Source organism: Carlito syrichta, unplaced genomic scaffold, assembly GCF_000164805.1.
Source record: "Carlito syrichta isolate Samal-C Ts95f unplaced genomic scaffold, Tarsius_syrichta-2.0.1 Scaffold305204, whole genome shotgun sequence".
In the NCBI taxonomy this organism is placed as follows: domain Eukaryota; kingdom Metazoa; phylum Chordata; class Mammalia; order Primates; family Tarsiidae; genus Carlito; species Carlito syrichta.
The window spans coordinates 29,776-49,864 of record NW_007249300.1 but is presented as its reverse complement, the minus strand read 5'-3'; the positions used below and the strand labels follow the sequence as shown (position 1 = coordinate 49,864).

General features: G+C 46.1%; 1 protein-coding gene across 1 annotated transcript in view; it reads left to right on the top strand.

The window, feature by feature from the left end:
• Positions 1–4,757: 4,757 nt before the first annotated feature.
• LOC103263660 (exostosin-1-like) overlaps positions 4,758–20,089 on the top strand; it is a gene marked incomplete at its 3' end in the record, with an annotated part of 41,403 nt that continues 26,071 nt past the window's right edge. Inside the window, exons 1-5 of the mRNA XM_021714078.1 lie at positions 4,758–4,923; positions 7,201–7,246; positions 11,241–11,334; positions 12,756–12,863; positions 19,322–19,441. Coding sequence (XP_021569753.1) covers positions 4,758–4,923; positions 7,201–7,246; positions 11,241–11,334; positions 12,756–12,863; positions 19,322–19,441 — 534 coding nt within the window. The remainder of the gene's footprint in view (positions 4,924–7,200; positions 7,247–11,240; positions 11,335–12,755; positions 12,864–19,321; positions 19,442–20,089) is intronic.

Genomic DNA, 20,089 nt, shown 5'->3' with positions numbered 1-20,089 from the left:
CCCTGGAAATAGGCTGACTGGCTAATAGCTGAAACCCAGTCCAGCGGAAAGCAGGGCTCGTGGCGGCTGTGCAGGCCCATGGTGTCATGTGTGCTTAATTATTGGCTTGGGTAACAAATCAGCTGTTCCGAATGCTGCTTTTGGAAAACAGCAGTGGATGGATGTGGGGTATAGGCCATGACAATGTGGGACTCTAAGAAGAGAAAAAAGAAATATTAGCAGGACTTTGACATCACCTACATTATGCCTCATATGTACAAAAACCATTCCAAAGAAACATGTGCTCGACCCTTTCTGACACTCTGCGTTACATTCTTGTGGACACATCTCGGCAGATACTTGGCAGGCCTTGCTAAGGAGGTGAAACGAGCCTGATGGTCCATGTGTAGATGAGCATGAACTCAGAGCCCCAGTGACCTCTTAAAATCAAACAGTGGATAGCCAAATCAGGATCAGAAACTGTTTTCTGGAGATTAGTTTGTGTGGGTTCCTTCATATCGCTTTACATAAACATCTCTGAAGGCATTCTTTCTTTAAAAGTGTTTTCTAAAGACATTATTAATGGGTTCTTGCTTTCATGGCAGATGGCATTTGAAGAAGCTGATGAGTTACCGTTGACTAGAGAAAGAAGGCTAGCATCGTGCAATAAGACAGATGAGCGAGAACATCTCTGCATCCTTTTAGAAATGTGTCTTGTGATAGACTTAAATGTCATCAGCAGGTTGGACGTTCTGTGACCTCACACCACTTGTATTTCCCGAGAAACAGGTGAGGGGTGCATAATCTGACATTCCTTCAACAACACTTCGTTTGTTTATTTTTGAGTTGGAGTCTCTGTTGCCCAGGCTGGAGTGCAGTGGCACGATAGCATCTCACCACAGCCTTGGCCTCCTGAGCTCAGGCAGTTCTCCTGCTTTAGCCTCCTGAGTAGCTGGGACTACACACACCACCATGCCCAACTAATTTTATTATTTCTTTTTTGAGGAGATGAGGTCTTGCTGTGTTGCCCAGGCTGGTTTCAAGCTCCTGAGCTCAAGCAATCATCCTGCCTTGGCCTTTGAAAGTGCTGGGATTACAGGCGTGAGCCACCACTCCCAGCCAGCAATACTTAAAAGATGACTCTGGGCCAGGCCCAGCACAGAAACTTGGCAGCAAGGGCACATGCGACTCCTAAGGAGTCCTCGTACTCGGGGAGAAAGACAGTATGCCATGAACACACATATAGGTTCTAATGCTGGTCACTGCCAGGACAGAGGTGAAACTAGGCGATACCAGCTGGTCTGGGAGGGCATCGCAGAAGAGGGGCTATTGGAACGCTGATGGGCACCTTGGGTGGATCTGGAGAAGAAGGCTCCAGGCAGGTGGAGGCCGGGGTAGGAGAGAGTGTGCCATGTGGGAAGACTGAGGGCAGATGACTGCAGTGGAGAGTGGGGAGGCACTGTGAGAGCTGCAGGCTGGTCAGGGCTTGGATGTTGTCTGCAGTACTGGGAGGGGCCCTAGGAGGGATTTCCACCTGCAAGTGACCCGAGAGGTGGCTGGCTGCTCTGTGGAAAGAGGCTTAGGGTTTGATTGAGTGAGGGTGTGCATCCTGTTGCTCTGCCCTACTTGATCCAAGGAGGAGGGAGCTAGGGAGGTATTGGATAGGGCATGAGGGTCCCACAGGACTGCAGGGCCACACACGGCACTCCTCAGGGTTTCTGTGTTATTACTGGGTGCTGAGTGCCACCTGCGCAGAGAGGCTAACTGACGCTCTGTCCAATGAGTACCAGCACACGAAGGCCTTTTAGAGCCACTTCCCTCTCCCTGCTCCTGTGCTCAGTCCCTCTCCATCCCACAGCTCCTTCCCAGATCCAGACTGCTGCCAGGGCATTGACAGGAACTGTGTCTCTTGGGGATGTGGGACACAGGCAGCTGGAGGAGGAGGGAGAGTGACTCAAACTCCACAGACCGGCTCTGGGGAACTGTGGCATTTCTGCCAAGGAAAGGGCAGCGTCTAGACTAAAGGGCCTTTTCCACACCTGAGGCCCAGCCCTCAGGCAAAGGTGAATCTGCAGTGTGTGGCATCAGGGCATCATGCATAACACAGATCGTCAGGTATTTCATGGACACACACATGCTTCTGTGCATGGATGCATTCTCACACCCAGCTGGGACCTGTGAGACTGCATGCAGGCAGCTTCACGCAACATTGGATTACCCTGGAATCCCAGCATCCCTTGAGGATATGCCACTTCAGCCCACATCAAGTGTTGAGTCTTGTTTGCCTGTTCTGTGCAGGAGGCTGAGGGGTGAGGTGACCCTGTCAGCATCCCACAGTGGAGCTCAGGATGGCAACAGTGGGGGAGGAGCGGGAGGGGAGGTGGGTGGAGCCAGTGTCCTTCCATGAGTGATAACTGGGTTCTCAAGGAGTCTCCTAAGCACATAAGTGCAGGGACCAAACGGCAGGATCAAGTATTGACGAGAATGCAGAATGCCGGATGGCCCTGTACGGTAACTACCCTGGGGACAGGGATGGGAGGAGTTCGAGACATCCTCCTAATCCCAGGCCTGATAACACCAGCCTTGGTGGAAAATGACGTCCTGGATCAAGAAAGGAAATCATGGGAAGGCTAGGCCGAGCTGGGCTGAGCCCAACTTTTCTGGGAGTGACGGGAGGAGTCATTGCCTTTGGACCGAGGCAATGTTTGTCATCCCAGAAGCCAGGAGAAGGTTGCAGAACCTGCAGGGGTTTTTTTCTTCTGCTCACATGGAGGAAGGCCAGGAGAGGGTTCTGTCTGCACAGAGCCATGTATGCATCTAGATGATTTGCAAATAATGCTGCTTATCAGGCTGGTGAGACACAGATTCCCCACCTGTGTCATTGTGCAGGAAAGACGACATTTTTAACATGCCGTCAGGCCTGTAGGATGGGATAGAAAATGCAGAAAAGGAAGACTAAGAAATAAAAAAATAAAAGATCCCTCTTCCATTCCCCAAGTCAATTGTGCTCAGCCTGAGTGTAAGATGGAAGCCCCGTCTGGAGGCCTGGTGTGGTCAGTGACATACAGGGTTTGCTGAAGTGGAAGGACACTGGAATGGAGCATGTGTCTGTCCTCCTCCTTCTACCGCTCTCACACACACATACACAAACTGGTGGACACCAAGCATCTTCCATCCCTTGGACTACTTCTGTTTGATGACTGCAGCTGGCTGGGCCCTGGCGTGGGCACTGATCAACAGAGTAGAGCCAAGGTCCTGCCTCCTGCAGGCCAGGGAAGCATGTAAGAAAACAGGCAGTGGGTCGATACAGGGCACCTGAGTGGCAGGGCTCAGGTCTCTCCCAGAGAGTGGACATTGCACAGAGAGAGGGAGGGAATCAGCATAACTTCCACCGCTGGCCTCCTGGGACTCGGCCTGTGCCAGGGAGGAACTGCCCTCCAAGGCCCAACACCCATGCTGCCCGCCTCTGTCCTAGGCTTCTTGGGCTTTGGTCCATGCTACCTGGCCCCCATCCACCTGGCTGGGCCCAGTGGCTCAGAGCCTGGCGAGAGACTGATGGCAGGATAATGACCTCATGTTTCCCCGTGGCCAGCAGGTCTACGTGGCTCTTCTGGATGCATTTATCCATCCAAGGTTGCTGTTGTGGCTGGCTCTTCCTGTTCATCCCTTTTCTTCCCCTGTACCCAGGTAGCCCTCCAGTTAACATTTGTAGAAATGTCTGATTTCTGAGCAGAGACCTGAGACTATGCATCTTGGAATTGTGTTGATCTCAGGAGAGTTTTGAAAGTTAGTCTTGCACATTTAAAAGCTGGTGCTGCAACCTGTAATTCTGGCTGCTTGGAAGGCTGAGGTGGAAGGATCACTGGAGCCCAGCAGGTCGAGGCTGCGGTTTCCTGGAGCGGCCACTGCACTCCAGTCTGGGTGACAGAGTAAGACTCCAACTCAAAAAAAAAAAAAAAAAAAGCTGGTGCTGCAAAACTTTGACCATCAGAGAGCTTCCTGACGTCAGCATTAGGGCACAAAGTGTTAACATCTCTTGTCTTCACCTTGGCAGGCACTGTGTTCCACTTTGGGCAACTCCGAGCAACAATGGAGCCCATAGCAGATCCTGCCTTTCTTGTGCAAATCCCACAAAACCTCTGACACTTTATCATCCATAAAATGGACTCATAACACCTATTTTCCATAGTGGTTGTAAAATAAAAGCACAGTGCAGAGTACGGATAGTATAGTGCAACGCTTCACCCACAGGACATATTTAATAAGTAGGGTATTATTATTTGAATTGTTATCATTAATGACCGTCAAGTCTTTTTCCTCTCCTTTGTACGTTAGCCATTGGGCTGCTGTTAAATGAGCAGGAGCAGAGACAGTCTTCCACCCCGTTTTGAAGTACAAGGTGCACTGCTACACATTGTGGTCCATTAATGTACATGGGTAGGCCGGGCTTGGTGGCTCAGCCTGTAATCCTGCGCCTTTGGGAGGCTGAGGTGAGTGGATTGCCTGAGCCCGCGGGTTCGAGACCCGCCTGGGCAGCGAGACCTCATGTCTACAATAAATCAAAAAATCAGCCGGGCATGATAGTGCGCACCTGTAATTCCAGCTACTTGGAAGGCTGAGGCAGAAGGATCGCTGGAGCCCAGCAGGTCGAGGCTGCAGTGACCGGGAGCAGCCACTGCACTCCAGTCTGGGCGACAGAATGAGACTCCAACTTAAAAAAAAAAAAATGTACATGGGTAGTGATTCCACCTGGTGTGAGTTAACTTACTAAGCTGTCCATGGACATTTATGGTAAGGATGGTGGGGAGTTTAGAGCTGACATTGTGACCCAGCGAGTTCAGGCAATATCTGACTCCAGGGACCCTGTGGACTCTGTTCCCCCCATGAAAAGTGGGTGTAACCGTCTACTCAAAAGTGACTGTGAAGCAAATGGAGACGCTGTGGGTGAGACAGGTGCCTCCCATGGGCCCATGGCCCACAGAATGTCCTGCACTCCTTCTGTTTGTTGGATGGACATCAGGGGAAGATTGTCTTCTGCGAAAGCCAGGAAGCAACAGAGGGTGAAGAATCATCCTTGGCCCTGATGTGGCTGAACATCACTCTTTGCAACAGATGCTTGAGATTGACTGCCCCCAAACGGAGGCTTTGAGTTGCATTTATCTTGGAATAGTTTTGGAAGTTCTAGCAGCAGGCGGTGCTCGTGGCAAAGGATCATCATGAGGACATATACCACCTCCAAGTAGCATGCACCCTCCTCAGTGGGCAGCGAGTGTCCTGAGCTTTGGCTGGTCTGGACAGCCGTGCCCAGGTCCCAGTACTGTGTGTATGTGTGTGTGTGTGTGTGTGTGTGTGTGTGTGTCTTGCCCTGGCACCAACACACAGAACAGCTCACCCATGTGCCCCAAGAGTGTGTTTCTGTGTGTCAGAAGAAACTGCGGCTAAAATTCCAGTGAATTATCCAAGACCCCGGGTCCCTGTGCTTTTCCATACTATATGTGCTCAAAGCAACCTGTAGAGATCCATTTCCAGCTCAAAAACAGGCTGGTGAGACCCATTTCCAGCTCAAAAATTGGCTCCCACTTATGCATGTTTCTCAGTCAAATCTGTGCCTTGGGTCAGTTTCATGTCATTATATGCTATAAACTTCAGAGTTTTCTCAAATATGATGGAAACGTTGAAGTGTTAGATCTGTAGAGGCCAAGGACTGGTCTAAGGTGCTGTGGTTAGCAGATGACCTGTCTTAGATTGGTCTGCTGGAGTGGCCTGGAGTGAGGTTTCCAGTAGGAGAGAAGAGTGATTCAGACTTGGGTATGTACAGAGATTAATGGTTCACGAGGATGGAGACTGGTATAGATGGCTGGAGATGTTAAGTTACTTGATGAATATAACTACTCAAGATGAATTGGAACCACATCAGAATATAACCACATCAAGATGAATTGGGGAGGCTGGGATTGTGTGAGTGGAGATGAGAAGCCGGCTCACTCGCATCTTCCTGGGCTCTCAGGTTAGCAGAAAGCAGGCTGGCTTGGCTGTGTGTGCGACAGCAAAGCCATGAGGACCGCGGGAGGACCTGGCACAGTGGGCTGGTACTCCTCGTCTGTGTGGCTTTGGATTATTAGGCAGGGTCCTTCCGTTAGCAGCTGCTGTTCTGTGTGAGTCAAGCTTCCGTTCTCATTTCACTTTGAAGGCCTGTTTTACATTTGTCTCTTGGCTGTGTCTTGGGGAATCTGGGGTTTTTTTAATTGTTACTAGATTTTTGGGTTTTGTTTTGTGTTGATGATCCCTCTTATTCTGATATAATCTACCATAAAAACGATCAGTTAGTTGTGTGGTGCTTCACTGTGACTGTGGCATGTACATGTTTTCACTGGAACTTCACAACTTTGAGGCTCAGAGAAGTCAAATGGTTTGCATGGGGGTCACAGAGGAAGTGGGAGATCTAGAACCCCTGTTCCTCACCTCAGCCCAGATTTCTAACTTTTGATTGGCTGTGTTTTCTGTTATATCTGGCCGCTTTCTTTCAGTCATGGTGATAACAGCTGCCATGTATGGATTGCTTATACATGTGCCCGTGTTTCAGTTAAAACGTATCATTTAATCCTCACAGTATAAGTGTTATCCCCATTTTGCCAAGCAAGAAACTAAGATTAAACAAATGAAATAACTTTCCCAAGATCACTCAGCTTTTAAGTTGCAAAGCTGTAATTCGAACTCAGGCTTGGCTGTGTCTAAAGCTGCTTAACCACTAAGCTTTTAATTACGAGGTTCTTAACTCTTGTGCCAGTGCTTCTCAGCTTGTGGGGTGCATCGTAATTACCTTGAGGGCCTGTGAAAACACAGGATTCTGGGCCCTTCCCCCAGAATTTCTGATTCAGCAGGTTTGGGTGAGGCTGAGAAAGTTTCTACCAAGTTCCAGGTGACACAGATGACTCTACAGGCTGGGAGAACACGCTCTGAGAACCCCTGCCCAGCACCACGCCACCGCCCCCACCCCCACATTCCCTCCCTTCCCCATCTCATTGCACAGGATTGCTGCTGGCAATTCTCCAAATTTCTTGGGGGAGGGGAGGGGGCAACTCCAGGTATGCACAATTGCCTCACCCTTGGCAAATGGGTACATCTGTACCTTTTTCAAAAAGAAAGGTATTATGGCAGCCTGTGTACTGGTTTCTAGTAGGATTCAGGGCTGTGCCACTTGTATCACATTTTTCTTTGTAGTCATTTATGAAAAGTCTTCTTCCTTTCGTCATCCCTCACCTGTATGGTGAGTAACTTAATGCTCATCTGAAAAGGGTAATGACACCATTTATTAATTAATACTGAAAATGCTCTGAGATCCTTTGTTTCCCTTGCCTAATTACCTTCTTGCTTAGGATACTATTTGTTTACCTTTAGTTTTTTATTCCTGCATGATTATGCAGTTTACATTGATAAACATAAGCAACAGGGCAGAATTTATCGACCTCAGGAGACCGTACCTCCCCATCTGACCTGTCACGTCTCTCTTTCTCTTGCCTGAATGCAACAAATGGTAACCATTAACTGTTCTTCGTCCCTATAATCGTGTTATTTCATGAACATCATAAGCATGGAATAGCTTGGCGTGTGCCCTTTTGTGATTGGATCTTTCCCTCAGCATCATGTCCTTGAGGTGGTTGTGTGGGTCAATGGTCTGTTTCATTTTATTGTTGAGAATAGGCTGTGAATATATCACAGTTGTTGAATCCTTCACGCGTTGAAGGACATCTGAGTGGTTTCCAATTGGGGCTATTACAGATGAAACTGCTGTGAACATTTGTGGACAAGTTTCTCCGTGAAAATACACTTCCGTTTTTCTGGGATACATGTTCAAGAGTGCAATTGCTGGGTCATGCGGCAGGTCCGTTTTAGTTTGGAAAGGAACTGCCAAACTTCTCTCCAAAGGAGCTACCCATTTCACTGTCTCCAGCAGCAGCTCTAACCTGTGAAGAGTTCTAACTTTCCTGCTGGGTCATCAGCAGTATTCTCACCTGCCCTTTTCATTCTAGCCATCCTGGTGGGTGTGAAGTGATATGTCATTGTGGTTTTTTATTTAACTAATGGTGCTGAGTGTCTTCTCATGTGCACTTTGAATTGCTTTTTTGTAAAAACATTCAGATTCTTAGTCCCTTTTAAAATTGGAGTTTGTGTCCTTTTATTGTTGAGTCAGAAGAGTTCTTTATATATTCTAGATAAAAGTCTCTTATCAGACGTGTGATTTGCAAATATGTTCTCTCTTCCTGTGGGTTATTTTCTCATCATCTTGGGGAGGGGAGTGATGGGAGCCCAGCATGAAGCTTGTGTAGAGCGGAGCTGGCAGGATTAGTGTTGGAGCAGCTCAGGGCTCAGATGCCGCAGACTCCTCCTACCTTTCTTGCCGAGATTTGGTAGATTTTTGGTAGAGCAACAACTTTTCTCTATTTGTCATTCTGTCCTTAAGATGACTTCTAGATGCTTTAAATGAATGTTTTTTATGATATTTACCAAATTGTTTCTTGCTGGGGAGAGAGTCCAGGGAGCTCTTTGTGTGTCTTCTGGAAGGCCCCATAATCTCCTCTTGTGATGCAGATACCCCCAGGGAGATTTTATATCTTAAGTTCCCATCTCAGCGTTTTCTAGTGGTCAGGTACATCTTTGCCAGATCCAGCAACCAGAGAAGGCCTTCTCTGGATGACAGCTCCAGGAATGGGATGGTGTCTGAAACAGTGTTTCTTGAAAGGATGCCTGAATAAATGAGTAGGTGTAGGCATCTAGAAGAAGGTCGATGTGGAGTGTGAGAGAATCAGGTGGGCTGCGAGGGAGAGGGCCACACACATGGCCCACCCTGGACCACGGCCTGCCCAGCCCCACTCCGCAGTCAGAACACACTGGTAACTCTAGGCTCGCTGTCCAGGGCCCAAGAAAGAGGCCAGGTCACTTGCTGAGGATGCCCAGAAATCCGAGTTATACGTGTGTATGTTCTCTATGTGTCTGTGGCGTCTGTATGAAGGCACACGTACGTTAGACATCCACTCTATACATACGAGCAGATGTCCACATATCCACAGATACATACACTCACATATAATGGATGTGGAACGCTTCAAAGCAGTGGGATAGTCTCAAAGAACATTTCTCTACCTCTTTTTTACTTAATAACATAAAGAATGATGGGATGTTAAAACCTCATCTTCAGTCATTTAACCCACCTGGCTCATTTTGCAGATGGTGAAACTGAGGCTAGAAAGCTCATGTGTTTTGTCCATAGTCTCACAGCTACCCAGTGGCTTCCTAACCCTAGCAGGTGCTTTTCTACACCTCCTCATACCTATTATGCCTGTGAATATAAGCTCAGTCCTGTCACCTCTACTTGCTGTATCAGCAGATAACCCCTCCTGTGCAGCCACTTTTGAAGTCAGCACCCTAGTGGAACTGTCATTTGAATTTTTCCCATAAGTTTTCTGCCCCCTCCTCCCTCCACCTACTCCCTAAAGTCAGTGCTGCAGCTGGCAACTTTGAAACGTGTTACAATCTAGAACATTAATAGGGTTTTACATTTTCAGTAGCCTAATGATGAGACCGTGGGGCCTCCTGCACACATCCCTCAGGGGTTTCTATTCTGGGCGTTTATTAAACCTTGCTGCAGTCTGAAGTATATTCTACCTTTCTGTATTAAAAAAAAACTCAGCTTAAACTTTGTGTATGTATTTGTGTGTGTGTGTGTGTGTGTGTGTGTGTGTATACATTTCCTTCTTCTCCATCTATAAGGGAGAAATTCAGACATTACCAAATTTTGAACTTGAAGATACTTGTCAATTGTTTTCTAGTGTTTGGTGAGGAAAAATAAGTCATTGCCATCATAATTTTTTTGTTTTTGTTTAGCTAAATATGAGCCTTCTTAAAAATCTTACTTTGAAGTTGGTTTTGCAATTTAATTAATACAGGAAGGGTGTTTTTTTTTTTTTAAGATTTGCTCTCAATGGAGATAATCTTAATCCATTCACGGTGACCTTTTCTTGTGCAAATTAGTTGTACACGCTTGTTTAAGCAAATGGTCCTTTGCATGATGTCTGTTCTTAATGACGAGTTTATAATTGAAAATTGGCTTACTCCCATATGCCTAGTTTGTATGAGAATATAAAAATAGATGTGGACTTTAAAAATATAAATGTATATATCAGTATCCCAAAAAGCAGAAGAAAGAATCCAATGCCTTCAGGCTATGATTAAATTAGACTATTAGAGTCAGAAAATACCAGTGACATATGCTGCTGTCAAAGTCACACCTGTCTGCTCAGCACTGGAAGCTCTTGAAAAATGAGAGTGATTTCATCTTGGCTCCAACACTCAGGGCCTTCACAGGACTCAAACCTCTAGTTCCCAAGTTTTCTTAAACTCATAATATACTTAAAGCTGTGTGTGTGGAATGTTTGTGATAATCACTTTAAAAGTGGTAGTCCTAAACAAAAGGAAATGCTTTTTGTCTTTCCCAGACTTCACTTGCATAGAGAGACTGGTGGTACTCATGTTATATTTTGTATCTTTTTTCAAAATACGGAAAGTGTGATCTCATTAAATGGTATTTGAGTAAAAGAAGAAATTGTCTCTCTTGCAGTGCACTTCCCATACCTGCTACTATTTCGGGCCTTTTCTGCTGTTCTTTCCTTCTTCCCATCTCTTGGGGGAGAGCACCCTTCATCTCTCTGCTCTCTCCTGTATGTTGGCCGTTCTTAGGCAGGAAGATTTCTCGGGGTAACTGAATGTTCTTGGTTAAATGTAGAAACTTCATCTTGAAAAAGAAAACAAGTGTTGTTTGTGCTTGTGATGGAGGTTTCCCGAGGAGTTTTTAATAGCATGGGTATGGGGGTGGGGAACACGAGCAGTGTTAGTTTTGCTGAATGTTGTGGTGTTCAAGGAGACGCAGCAGCAGCAGCAATTTTTTTTTTTCTTTTTAAGCCTACAGAGGTAACAGATATCATCAAGACACAAAAATCTGATCTTGGAAGTAGAGGCGGTCAGGCCAGATTGTCAGTGGCTCCATCAAACTCATCTTTATGTGCTTATTGCAAAGAGGCCCTAGCTGCTTTGTCCAGCATTGTGGCATACACTTGCTCTTCTTCATACATGCAAGAGCGCCCTCCCCAAAATGAAAACGTGAGGGTTGCCCTTTCCTGAGTAGCTCTGGGAAAAGTCACACCCAGAAAGGCCAGCCACCCACTCCCTGCAGGTCGTTCCCAGCTGACAGCTCCCCTCTCTTCCAGGTACGACTACCGGGAGATGCTGCACAACGCCACTTTCTGTCTGGTTCCTCGTGGACGCAGGCTTGGGTCCTTCAGGTTCCTGGAGGCTTTGCAGGTAAGAGACCCAGGAACCTCCTGAGTGGGGCTGAGGACGGAAGCCAGACTGAGTGAGCTCAACCTTCCCACCTCTCCTGGCAGAGTGAAACAGAAGGTGTGGTTTCCCTTGAGGATCTAGACTTTTTCCCAAGAAAACTTTTGAAAAGTCAAGGGGTGGAAAGGGGATTCATGCACTACCTTTAAACCTAAGAAAATTAAATGGTTTTGCCCTCAAGGAGAGTGGGTCCTTCAGGGTCACCTTTGCAAACAGGAGGCAGATCTGATGGCCAGCCCAGCCTGGGATCCTCCAAGGGCCCAGCTCTTTCCCGGGAAGCCAGTCCCCACAGAAGACAATGAAAGCAGTTTACTTTGGGGCTCCCCCAAAGCAAATTGTCTGTCCTGTCTCTGTCTTGGCCTTTAATCAGTTCCTTTCAGTTCTGAGAGTGGTTCCAGCAGGGTGTGCTCCTCCCTTGGCCTGGCTCTTCCAAGGCTCTGTGCCTCATGGGTCCTGCAGAGACCCTGACCCCGTCTCCCACTGGGGCTGGTCATTGCAGCCAGCCTCTTCTGGTTGCAAAGAGAGGCCCCTACTCAGCCTCCATCATCCTCCATCCCATGACCCTGTGCTGCTGCACTCTTCCCTGCTCCATGCCTGGGTCTGTTCATTTGCCCCAGTGCTTAATAGCCCCATCCCTGCCCTCCTAAGCAGACCCTCCTGTCCTGCCCTCCGGCAGCAGAGCATCCTCCCCTGCAGAGTCTCTCCCAGGGCCCCTGTGCTTTGTAGAGCATGCCATCACTGGTGCTCTTGTGGCCTCCTGGGACGTTGCGTGAAGCAGGTTGTTCTCTGGTTTGGATTAGGAATGGTCTGGAACCGGCATCTTGTCATTGGCCTAGCATGTCTTGGCTACTGGCTCCTGATGCAGGTGGTATGCCTGGCTGGCTGTGGTGGGAATCACTCCACACGGAAAGACACATGTCTGGCGTCACTGCTTACAGGGCATGGAGAAGGTGAACACCCTGTGCTGGCCCTGTGCTGGCAGGAGAGCCATACTGTTCTGCTCAGTTGGCTCATGACATGGGGGTAGATCACTTTGCAAGTGGACTTGTGGCCATGACACTGACAAATCCGTTTATGTTCACGGGTGACTTTATGCTGAGATTTTGTTGGTGCAAGCTTTTGTTACATGCATAAACCTTCTTTAGTGAGACCAGCTGTCTCCATGGGAATAAGGTCAACCAAGCCACATACTTGGAATAGAAGTGGGGTTCTGGCCTTCTGGGATGAGACTTGCAAATGCTGCTATCTAGCCTGGATATGCACAGCCTCTGTGTGCCTCGACAGCTTCTAAGAGCGTCCCCTCCTCCGTCCTCTGGCCCGCCCCTTCCACCTTGATGGGGCCTGCCATGGCCTTCCCCACACTCACGCATCTCTAATCTGCTCAGGCCGCCTGCGTCCCAGTGATGCTGAGCAACGGATGGGAGCTGCCGTTCTCGGAAGTGATTAATTGGAACCAAGCCGCCGTCATCGGCGACGAGAGGTTGTTATTACAGGTAAGGAGGGTGGCGGCCTTCAGCATGCCCACAGATTAGCGCTGCCTCCATCCAGACTTTCAGAGGAGACGAATCCAGAGGGTCAGCTCCACGAAAGACATTTTCTCGGGAAATTGCCTGTGTCACGGTGAATATGAAGTCATTTAACAGGACAGTGCTCACTTTCCAGCACCATCTGCCTGGACCCCAGAATATGTTTTGTGAAAAAGCTATAGGCTCAGAGCGTGAACTTTGATTTGTGAGGAGGGGGGCTCCACCCCCGTAGGGGCCAGAATGTTTGCAAGTGATCCAGAGTCGTTTGCTGCCCTGCTGCTCCACAGGCCTTCCTGTCTCTGCATTTGCCTTCAGATTACCTCTCAGGAAATGAGAGCTCTCCTGGGCTCGCTCTCCTAATTAGTGTTATCGTTCCATAAGTGATCCAGCCTGGGTGTCTGCAGTGTTATCTCCGGGATGTATATTTGAGAGCACAGCCCCTTGTAGCGGCCTGAATGGCATGAGAGCCAGTTGGGGCACGGGTATGATGCTCACAAAGAAACCCACAGGCAGAAGTTTCTGAGGATTCCTACAGCCCTTGGTGCAGTCATGGGTTAGGCTCAGCATAAGTGCCATGCTCTTTTTTTTTTTTAATATTTTTTATTTTAATATTGTGGGGTACAGTTAAGGGTTAGGTATACAAATATGCTTCGTTCAGGCACCCTTGTTGATAAGGGGTGTCTCCGCGTCCCCAAACAGATATTGGCCACCGTTAATCCCACCTTCCTTCCCCTTCCTCTCCCCCCCATAGTTTCCCACCATGGTCAATCCTTTTTTTATAGTATTACAATAGATGTTCAAGGTCCACTATATGAGTGAGAACATGTGATACTCAGATCTTTATTTCTGTGAGAGGTCACTCAGTATTATAGACTCTAGTTCCATCCAGGTTGCTGCAAAATTCATGATTTTGTTCTTTTTTATGACTGCATAGTATTCCAGCGTGTATATGTACTACATTTTTAAAATCCAGTCCTCTTTTGATGGACAGCATGGTTGGTTCCAGGTTCTTGCTATTGTGAACAATGCTGCAATAAACATACGTGTGCAAGTATTTTTTTATAGAGTGATTTGAGTTCTTCAAGGTATATTCCCAGTAGGGGGATTGCGGAGTCATGTGGGAGGTCGATATTTAGAGCTTTTAGGAATTGCCACACTGTTTTCCACAGAGGTTGCACTAGTTTCCACTCCCGCCCACAGTGTAGAAGTGTTCCTTTTTCACCACACCCTCTCCAGCAACTGTTATTTTTTGAGTTATTGATAATGGCCATTTAACTGGAGTTAGGTGGTATCTCAGTGTGGTTTTGATTTGCATCTCCTTGATGATTAGTGAGGTTGAACATTTCTTCATGTGTCTGTTGGCTGCTCGGATGTCTTCCTTTGAGAAGTGTCTGTTCATATCTTTTGCCCACTTTATAATAGGGTTGTTTGTTTTTTTTCTTTTCAGCACGTTTGAGTTCCTTGTAGATCCAAGTTGTTAAACCTTTGTCAGACCTGGAGTTGGCAAATACTTTTACCCAGTCTGTGGGCTGTCTCCCTGCTCTCTTGATGGTTTCTTTGGCTTTGCAGAAGTTTGTCAGTTTAATGAAGTCCCACTTTTCTATCTTATCTCGTATTGCCTGTCGGTTTCCGGTTTTGTTCAGGAATTGGATGCCAGTTCCAATTTCCTGTAAGGGTGTGTTCTGCATTTTCTAAGGTTCTTATGGTTTGAGGTTTTACATTTAGGTCTCTGATCCACTTAGAGTTAATTTTTGTGTATGGGGATAGATAGGGGCCTTGTTTGAGTTTTCTGCATGTGGTCAGCCAGTTTTCCCAGCACCATTTACTGAATAGGTTCTCCTCTCCCCAATGGTGGGTGGTGGAGGCTTTGTCGAAGATGAGTTGGTTGAGAAATTGAGGTTTTGCTTCTGGAATCTCAATTCTATTCCATTGGTCTATATGCCTGTTCCTGTACCAATACCAAGCTGTTTTGATTATTTTAGCTTTATTGTAAAGTTTGAAGTCTGGTAATGTGATACCTCCTGCTTTGTTTTTTTTTTTTTTTTTTTTTTTTTTTGCTGAGGATTGTTCTGGCTATTCTTGGTCATTTGTGTTTCCATATGAATTCCTGTATTGTTTTTTCTAGCTCTGAGAAGAATGTTGCTGGTAGTTTGATGGGTATTGCATTAAATCTGTAGATTGCCTTAGGTAGAATGGACATCTTTATAATGTTGATTCTTCCAATCCATGAGCATGGGATATTTTTCCACTTGTTTGTGTATTCTTTGATTTCTTTGAGCTAGTTTTCATTGTAAAGGTCTTTCACATCTCTGGTTAGGAAGATGCCAAGGTATTTCATTTTTTTGTGGCTATTGTGAATGGAATTGTGTTTTTTATTTGGGTTTCTATTTGTTTATTATTGGTGTAAAGAAATGCGATTGTCTTTTGCACATTTATTTTATACCCTGAGACTTTGCCAAAGTCCTTTATCAGTGTAAGGAGGCTTTTGACAGATTCTCTTGGGTTTTCAAGGTATACAGTCTTGTTGTCAGCAAAGAGGGATAACTTGACTTCCTCTTTTGCTATTTGGATACCCCTGATCTCCTTCTCTTTTCTGATTGCTCCAGCTAGGACTTGCAATACTATATTGAACAGGAGGGGAGAGAGTGGGCATCCTTGTCTTGTTCCAGTTTTCAGGGAAAATGGTTCCAATTTTTGTCCATTTAGGAGTATGCTGGCTGTGGGTTTCTCATAGATGGCTTTTACTATTTTGAGGTATGTTCCATGTATGCCTAGGTGTTCGACGGTTTTTATCAGGAAGGGGTGCTGGATTTTATGAAAAGCTTTTTCTGCATCTAATGATATAATCATGTGGTTTTTGTTTTGATGTCTGTTGATATATTTAATTACATTTATTGTCTTGCGAATGTTGAACCAGCCTTGCGTCCCAGCGATGAAGCCTACTTGGTCATGATGGATGATTTTTGAGATGTGTTGTTGAATCTGGTTTGCTAGGATCTTGTTGAGAATTTTGGCATCTATGTTCATCAAAGATATTGGCCTGTAGTTCTCTTTCTTTGTTGGGTCTTTACCTGGCTTAGGTATCAATGTGATGTTAAGCACCATGCTCTTCTACTAAAATTATAGAATGTTTAAGTTTCTTTTTTTTATTCATGGCATTTTACACTTTCTCTTTGAATTACCACAAATATTTGTGGAATGACTTTTTTAGTGTCCTTGCTGGGTTGTTAGTTTTTTGTTTTGTTTTGTTTCTTGATAACCTAGAAAATTGAGTTTCTAACCCTGTTCTTGCATCTACCCCCGTGATGCTGACCAGTCTTTAGCTGACTAGAGAAGTGCTCCAGCACACTCTCTGAAATAACAGGTGGAATCTCTGTAACTGAGCAAACTGTGGGCTAGGTACTCCAGCCGGCCACAGCTCCCAACACATTCCTTCAGTCTGGTTCTCAGGTCTGTGATTGTGGTGGCTCCCGGAGCCTCAGAAGCAACAGAGGAATGTGTAATCTGGGCTGTGGCAGGGTCTGTTCATCTGGGATAACTCACTCTGCCCTGAGTACAGCTTGGTTTTCGTATGTCCATTGAGAAAGGGGTCTGGAGGTTTGTGAAAGGGCCACATTCGTGCTAGTGAGTCTCCATTGAGATTCCTTAAGGAAATCCTTCCAGAGATCCTGAGGAAGTGTCCCCCATACAGAAATGGTGTGTGCCCACCTCATTTATTCATGAAAAGTCAGACGGAAAGGTGGGGCTTTTCCATGTTGCTTTTTTCTTCATGCTTTTTTTTTTCTAAATAATACATGATCATTAGAGGAAATCTGGGAAGTAAAGGGAATAAAACACACCAACCACATTTTCTCCACTTATGTATCAGTGCTCCTGTGAATTTGCTGTGAGCAGGTGGGAATCTGTCCCAGGACGCCTCACTGTGGTGGTACATTTTCCAGCACTTCACCAAGGGCGAAGGGTCTTCCGCCTCCTGAGCAACTCTGGGACTTGACTCTGAAGATGTTGCTTTTCACCTCACACATCCGGGATCGTCCCTGTCGCATGCAGCCCTTCTGCACAGCTGCCTCCGCACTGTCATTAACAATGGTTTAAAGAGCTGGCACCCGGCCCAAATGTCTGCTCTGGAAAATGTTTTTGTTATGTGACAATTTTTCATTTCCTGTTTTAGAACAGCCCGGATGTTTTTATTTGCATGTGTTCCTGTCATCATGTCACCAAGCGAGCTGAATGTGGCTTTCTTATATCTATTTTGGTGGATTCCATTAGTTTTGTTGCCATACATGACCTTTATAAAGACTTCATTGAGTCTTGCAACTTCCAAAACAATCCAGCCAAATTGGAATTAATTTATCACTTTCCCATACCTGCCCCTCAGGACAAGCAGATTAATAACCAGTCACCAGATGCCATTAAAACGTGGAACTCTGTCTTTTCAGTTCGTTGGCGTTGTATTCCAGAGCATTTTGCAGAGTGCTGTCAGGCACTGACATCACTCACGCAAGCTGGCAGAACGTGCTGCACTTGATGCAGGGAGATCAAGATGCACTTACATGAGAGAGGGGCTCGGTGTTGGGGGGCATCTGTGATACTTCTTTTCTCTTTTCATAACCGCAGCACATGCAATTTTCTGGAAACCACATAGCAATGATAGCTCTAGGCATTTTTCTAATAGACTCTTTCCTCGTGGCCACAATAAAACAGCACTGCCTGCCTGTACAAGTCTTAGAAAATGCCATTGACATTTGGAAGAGGGCATGATTATGGAAATTGAGCAGAATATTTTTTTTTTCTGATCTTTCCTTGGAAATCTAGGTAGCTTGATTCTCAGTGAGTAAATAAAAATAATTTTCCCTTGATTTATCAAGTATCTGTGACATGAATGATTTCTCTAGCTTTTCAGGATATTTTATTTCCATTCAACCTTGAGCTCAGCCTTCAGGCTGTGTGTTTCTCCTTTACTTGTTTGCCTCTGTGTTTCTTCTGTGTTGCGAATCCAGATAGACACTTCGGGGCACAGATTTAGTGTCTGGTTTGGGTGAGCTTTTCCTTCTGTTTCCTTCTCTTCTGTGAAATGGTTTGATTGCTTCTCCTAAGGGGCGTCTTGAATTTTTAAAATGTACATCTCCTTCCCCTTCAGTGGAAACTCAGGTGTAGTCTACTGAGATGCCCAAGGTGACTTTCCTGTTAAAGCAGTGTCCTCCCCTTCAGTCAGGTGCCCACATCTGACCTGTCATATGTTTCGGAGGTGAGGATACTGATGGAGGTGAGCGCTGAAGGGGAGCTGCCAGTCACAGAAGTCCCCCTGTGAAACCTTGAACCATAGGGGATATCAGAAGCCAGTCCAGAATACTGACAGGAACCCAGGGGTGTGTGTCAGAGCTACAGATCCAAATGGGCTCCTGTGCAGACATGAAGCAATTGGCCTGGCTTTGAATAGCATCACTCTATTGTCAATCGTGATCATAGGAGTCATAATAAGCAGTCTTAATTAAGTGTCCCTGTCTTAGGCACTTATGTCACCTTCATTCCAACCTCATGATTTAGCACTACTACATCCCCATCTTATAAATGAGGAAATGGAATCTTGGAGAAATCAAGTAGCTTGTCCAAGGAAGCACAGCTAGCAAATGGTAAAGGTGTCTTGATCCATCCGACTCTTGTGCTTAACCGTCAAGCTACACTACTATTAAAAATGGTGATGTCTCGATTATATGGTCACGTTCAGCTGACCCTACCTGAAAATGTGTAGTAAGATAAACAGGAAGTAGTTCCTTCCTTTAAATTCATATAGTCTGGAAGAGAGCAGAAATGGCTAGATATTTGTGAATGTTGGAAAGACATTCCCATGAGCCTGGGGTGAGGGCTGAGACCTGAAAGAGAGTTCTCTTTCAGAAAGACCCCAAAGGCAAGGTAGGCAGTGTGTGCACATCAAAATGACTGACTCTGGCTTTAGGCTGCTTGAAGAAGCATGCAGACATTCTCTAAACTTTCTTTTTATAGATATTTTGTAGTTCCTGGGGTGACACAGCTTAGAAGTGTGGGGATAAAGTGTGTTGGCCTTTCCTGAGACCTACAGCTACTCCTCTGTAAAATTTGGTTGTTAATGTACAAGGTCGAGGATTTCAGGAAACAGCGATTGTGACTGTAGGAACACTCTAAGCAACTGAGACGCTACTGCTGAAACTTAGAGAGGAACTTGAGCTTTTTGTGTGTCAGAGCCCGTTGAGGCTGGTTCCCAGTAAGTACTGTGTGTGGCTGACACTTCTTACTGCCATCCAGCTCAGGGGATGGTAATCTTAGTAGCTCTCTACACTAGGAGCTGAATGCTGCGACGTGTAACAGCCCATCCCAGCTGGGTTAGTCTGATCGGATGCATCTCTGTTTCACAGTTATAACTCCTATGTGTTCACCTTGTGTTGCAGATTCCTTCTACAATCAGGTCTATTCATCAGGATAAAATCCTAGCACTTAGACAGCAGACACAATTCTTGTGGGAGGCTTATTTTTCTTCAGTTGAGAAGATTGTATTAACTACACTAGAGGTAAGTGTACCCCACAGCTCTTGGTCTTGAATAATGGTCCTTTTGTGCCCTTCTCTCAGCCTTCTGTTTTGCCACTGGGATGTGTGATTGATCAAATGGGCAAGCCACATTTTCTACGCTTGGATGTGTTGGTTAACCTCTTTTACCTGCTTTGCCATGCCCAGCAACCCCTGCCCCCCATTCCTGACAAGCTCCACAGAGGAAAACCAGCATGCAGAAAAATTAGGCTCCTCCACAGAGAGAGAGGCCCTGGCCTACATCATTTCAGGGATGTGTGGACTGTGACTGTCTTCCTGTCCTTCACACTTAAAGGCATCCTTGGAAGACGTGTTTCTAGAGTCCATGGAGAAAAAAAGATAGTGACTAAGTAAAGGAAAATCCTCTACCATTCTAAAAATACAGATAGTTTCCAGGGCACCACAGTTTGATTGCATTGGGGGACATAGCAAAATTAATTCTCAATACATATGCAACCCAACTAACCAGCGCCAACATGAAGTTGTGTTATAAGGAAAATCAGGATTGTACCATGTGGTACAGAAAGTGTTAAACCCTGTGAAAGCAGAAAGTGTTCCAGGCAGATGGGGGCCTACCCTCCAGTTGCTTCTCTTAAGGCAGGAGCAAAAAAAGGAAAAGGAAACATGCAGG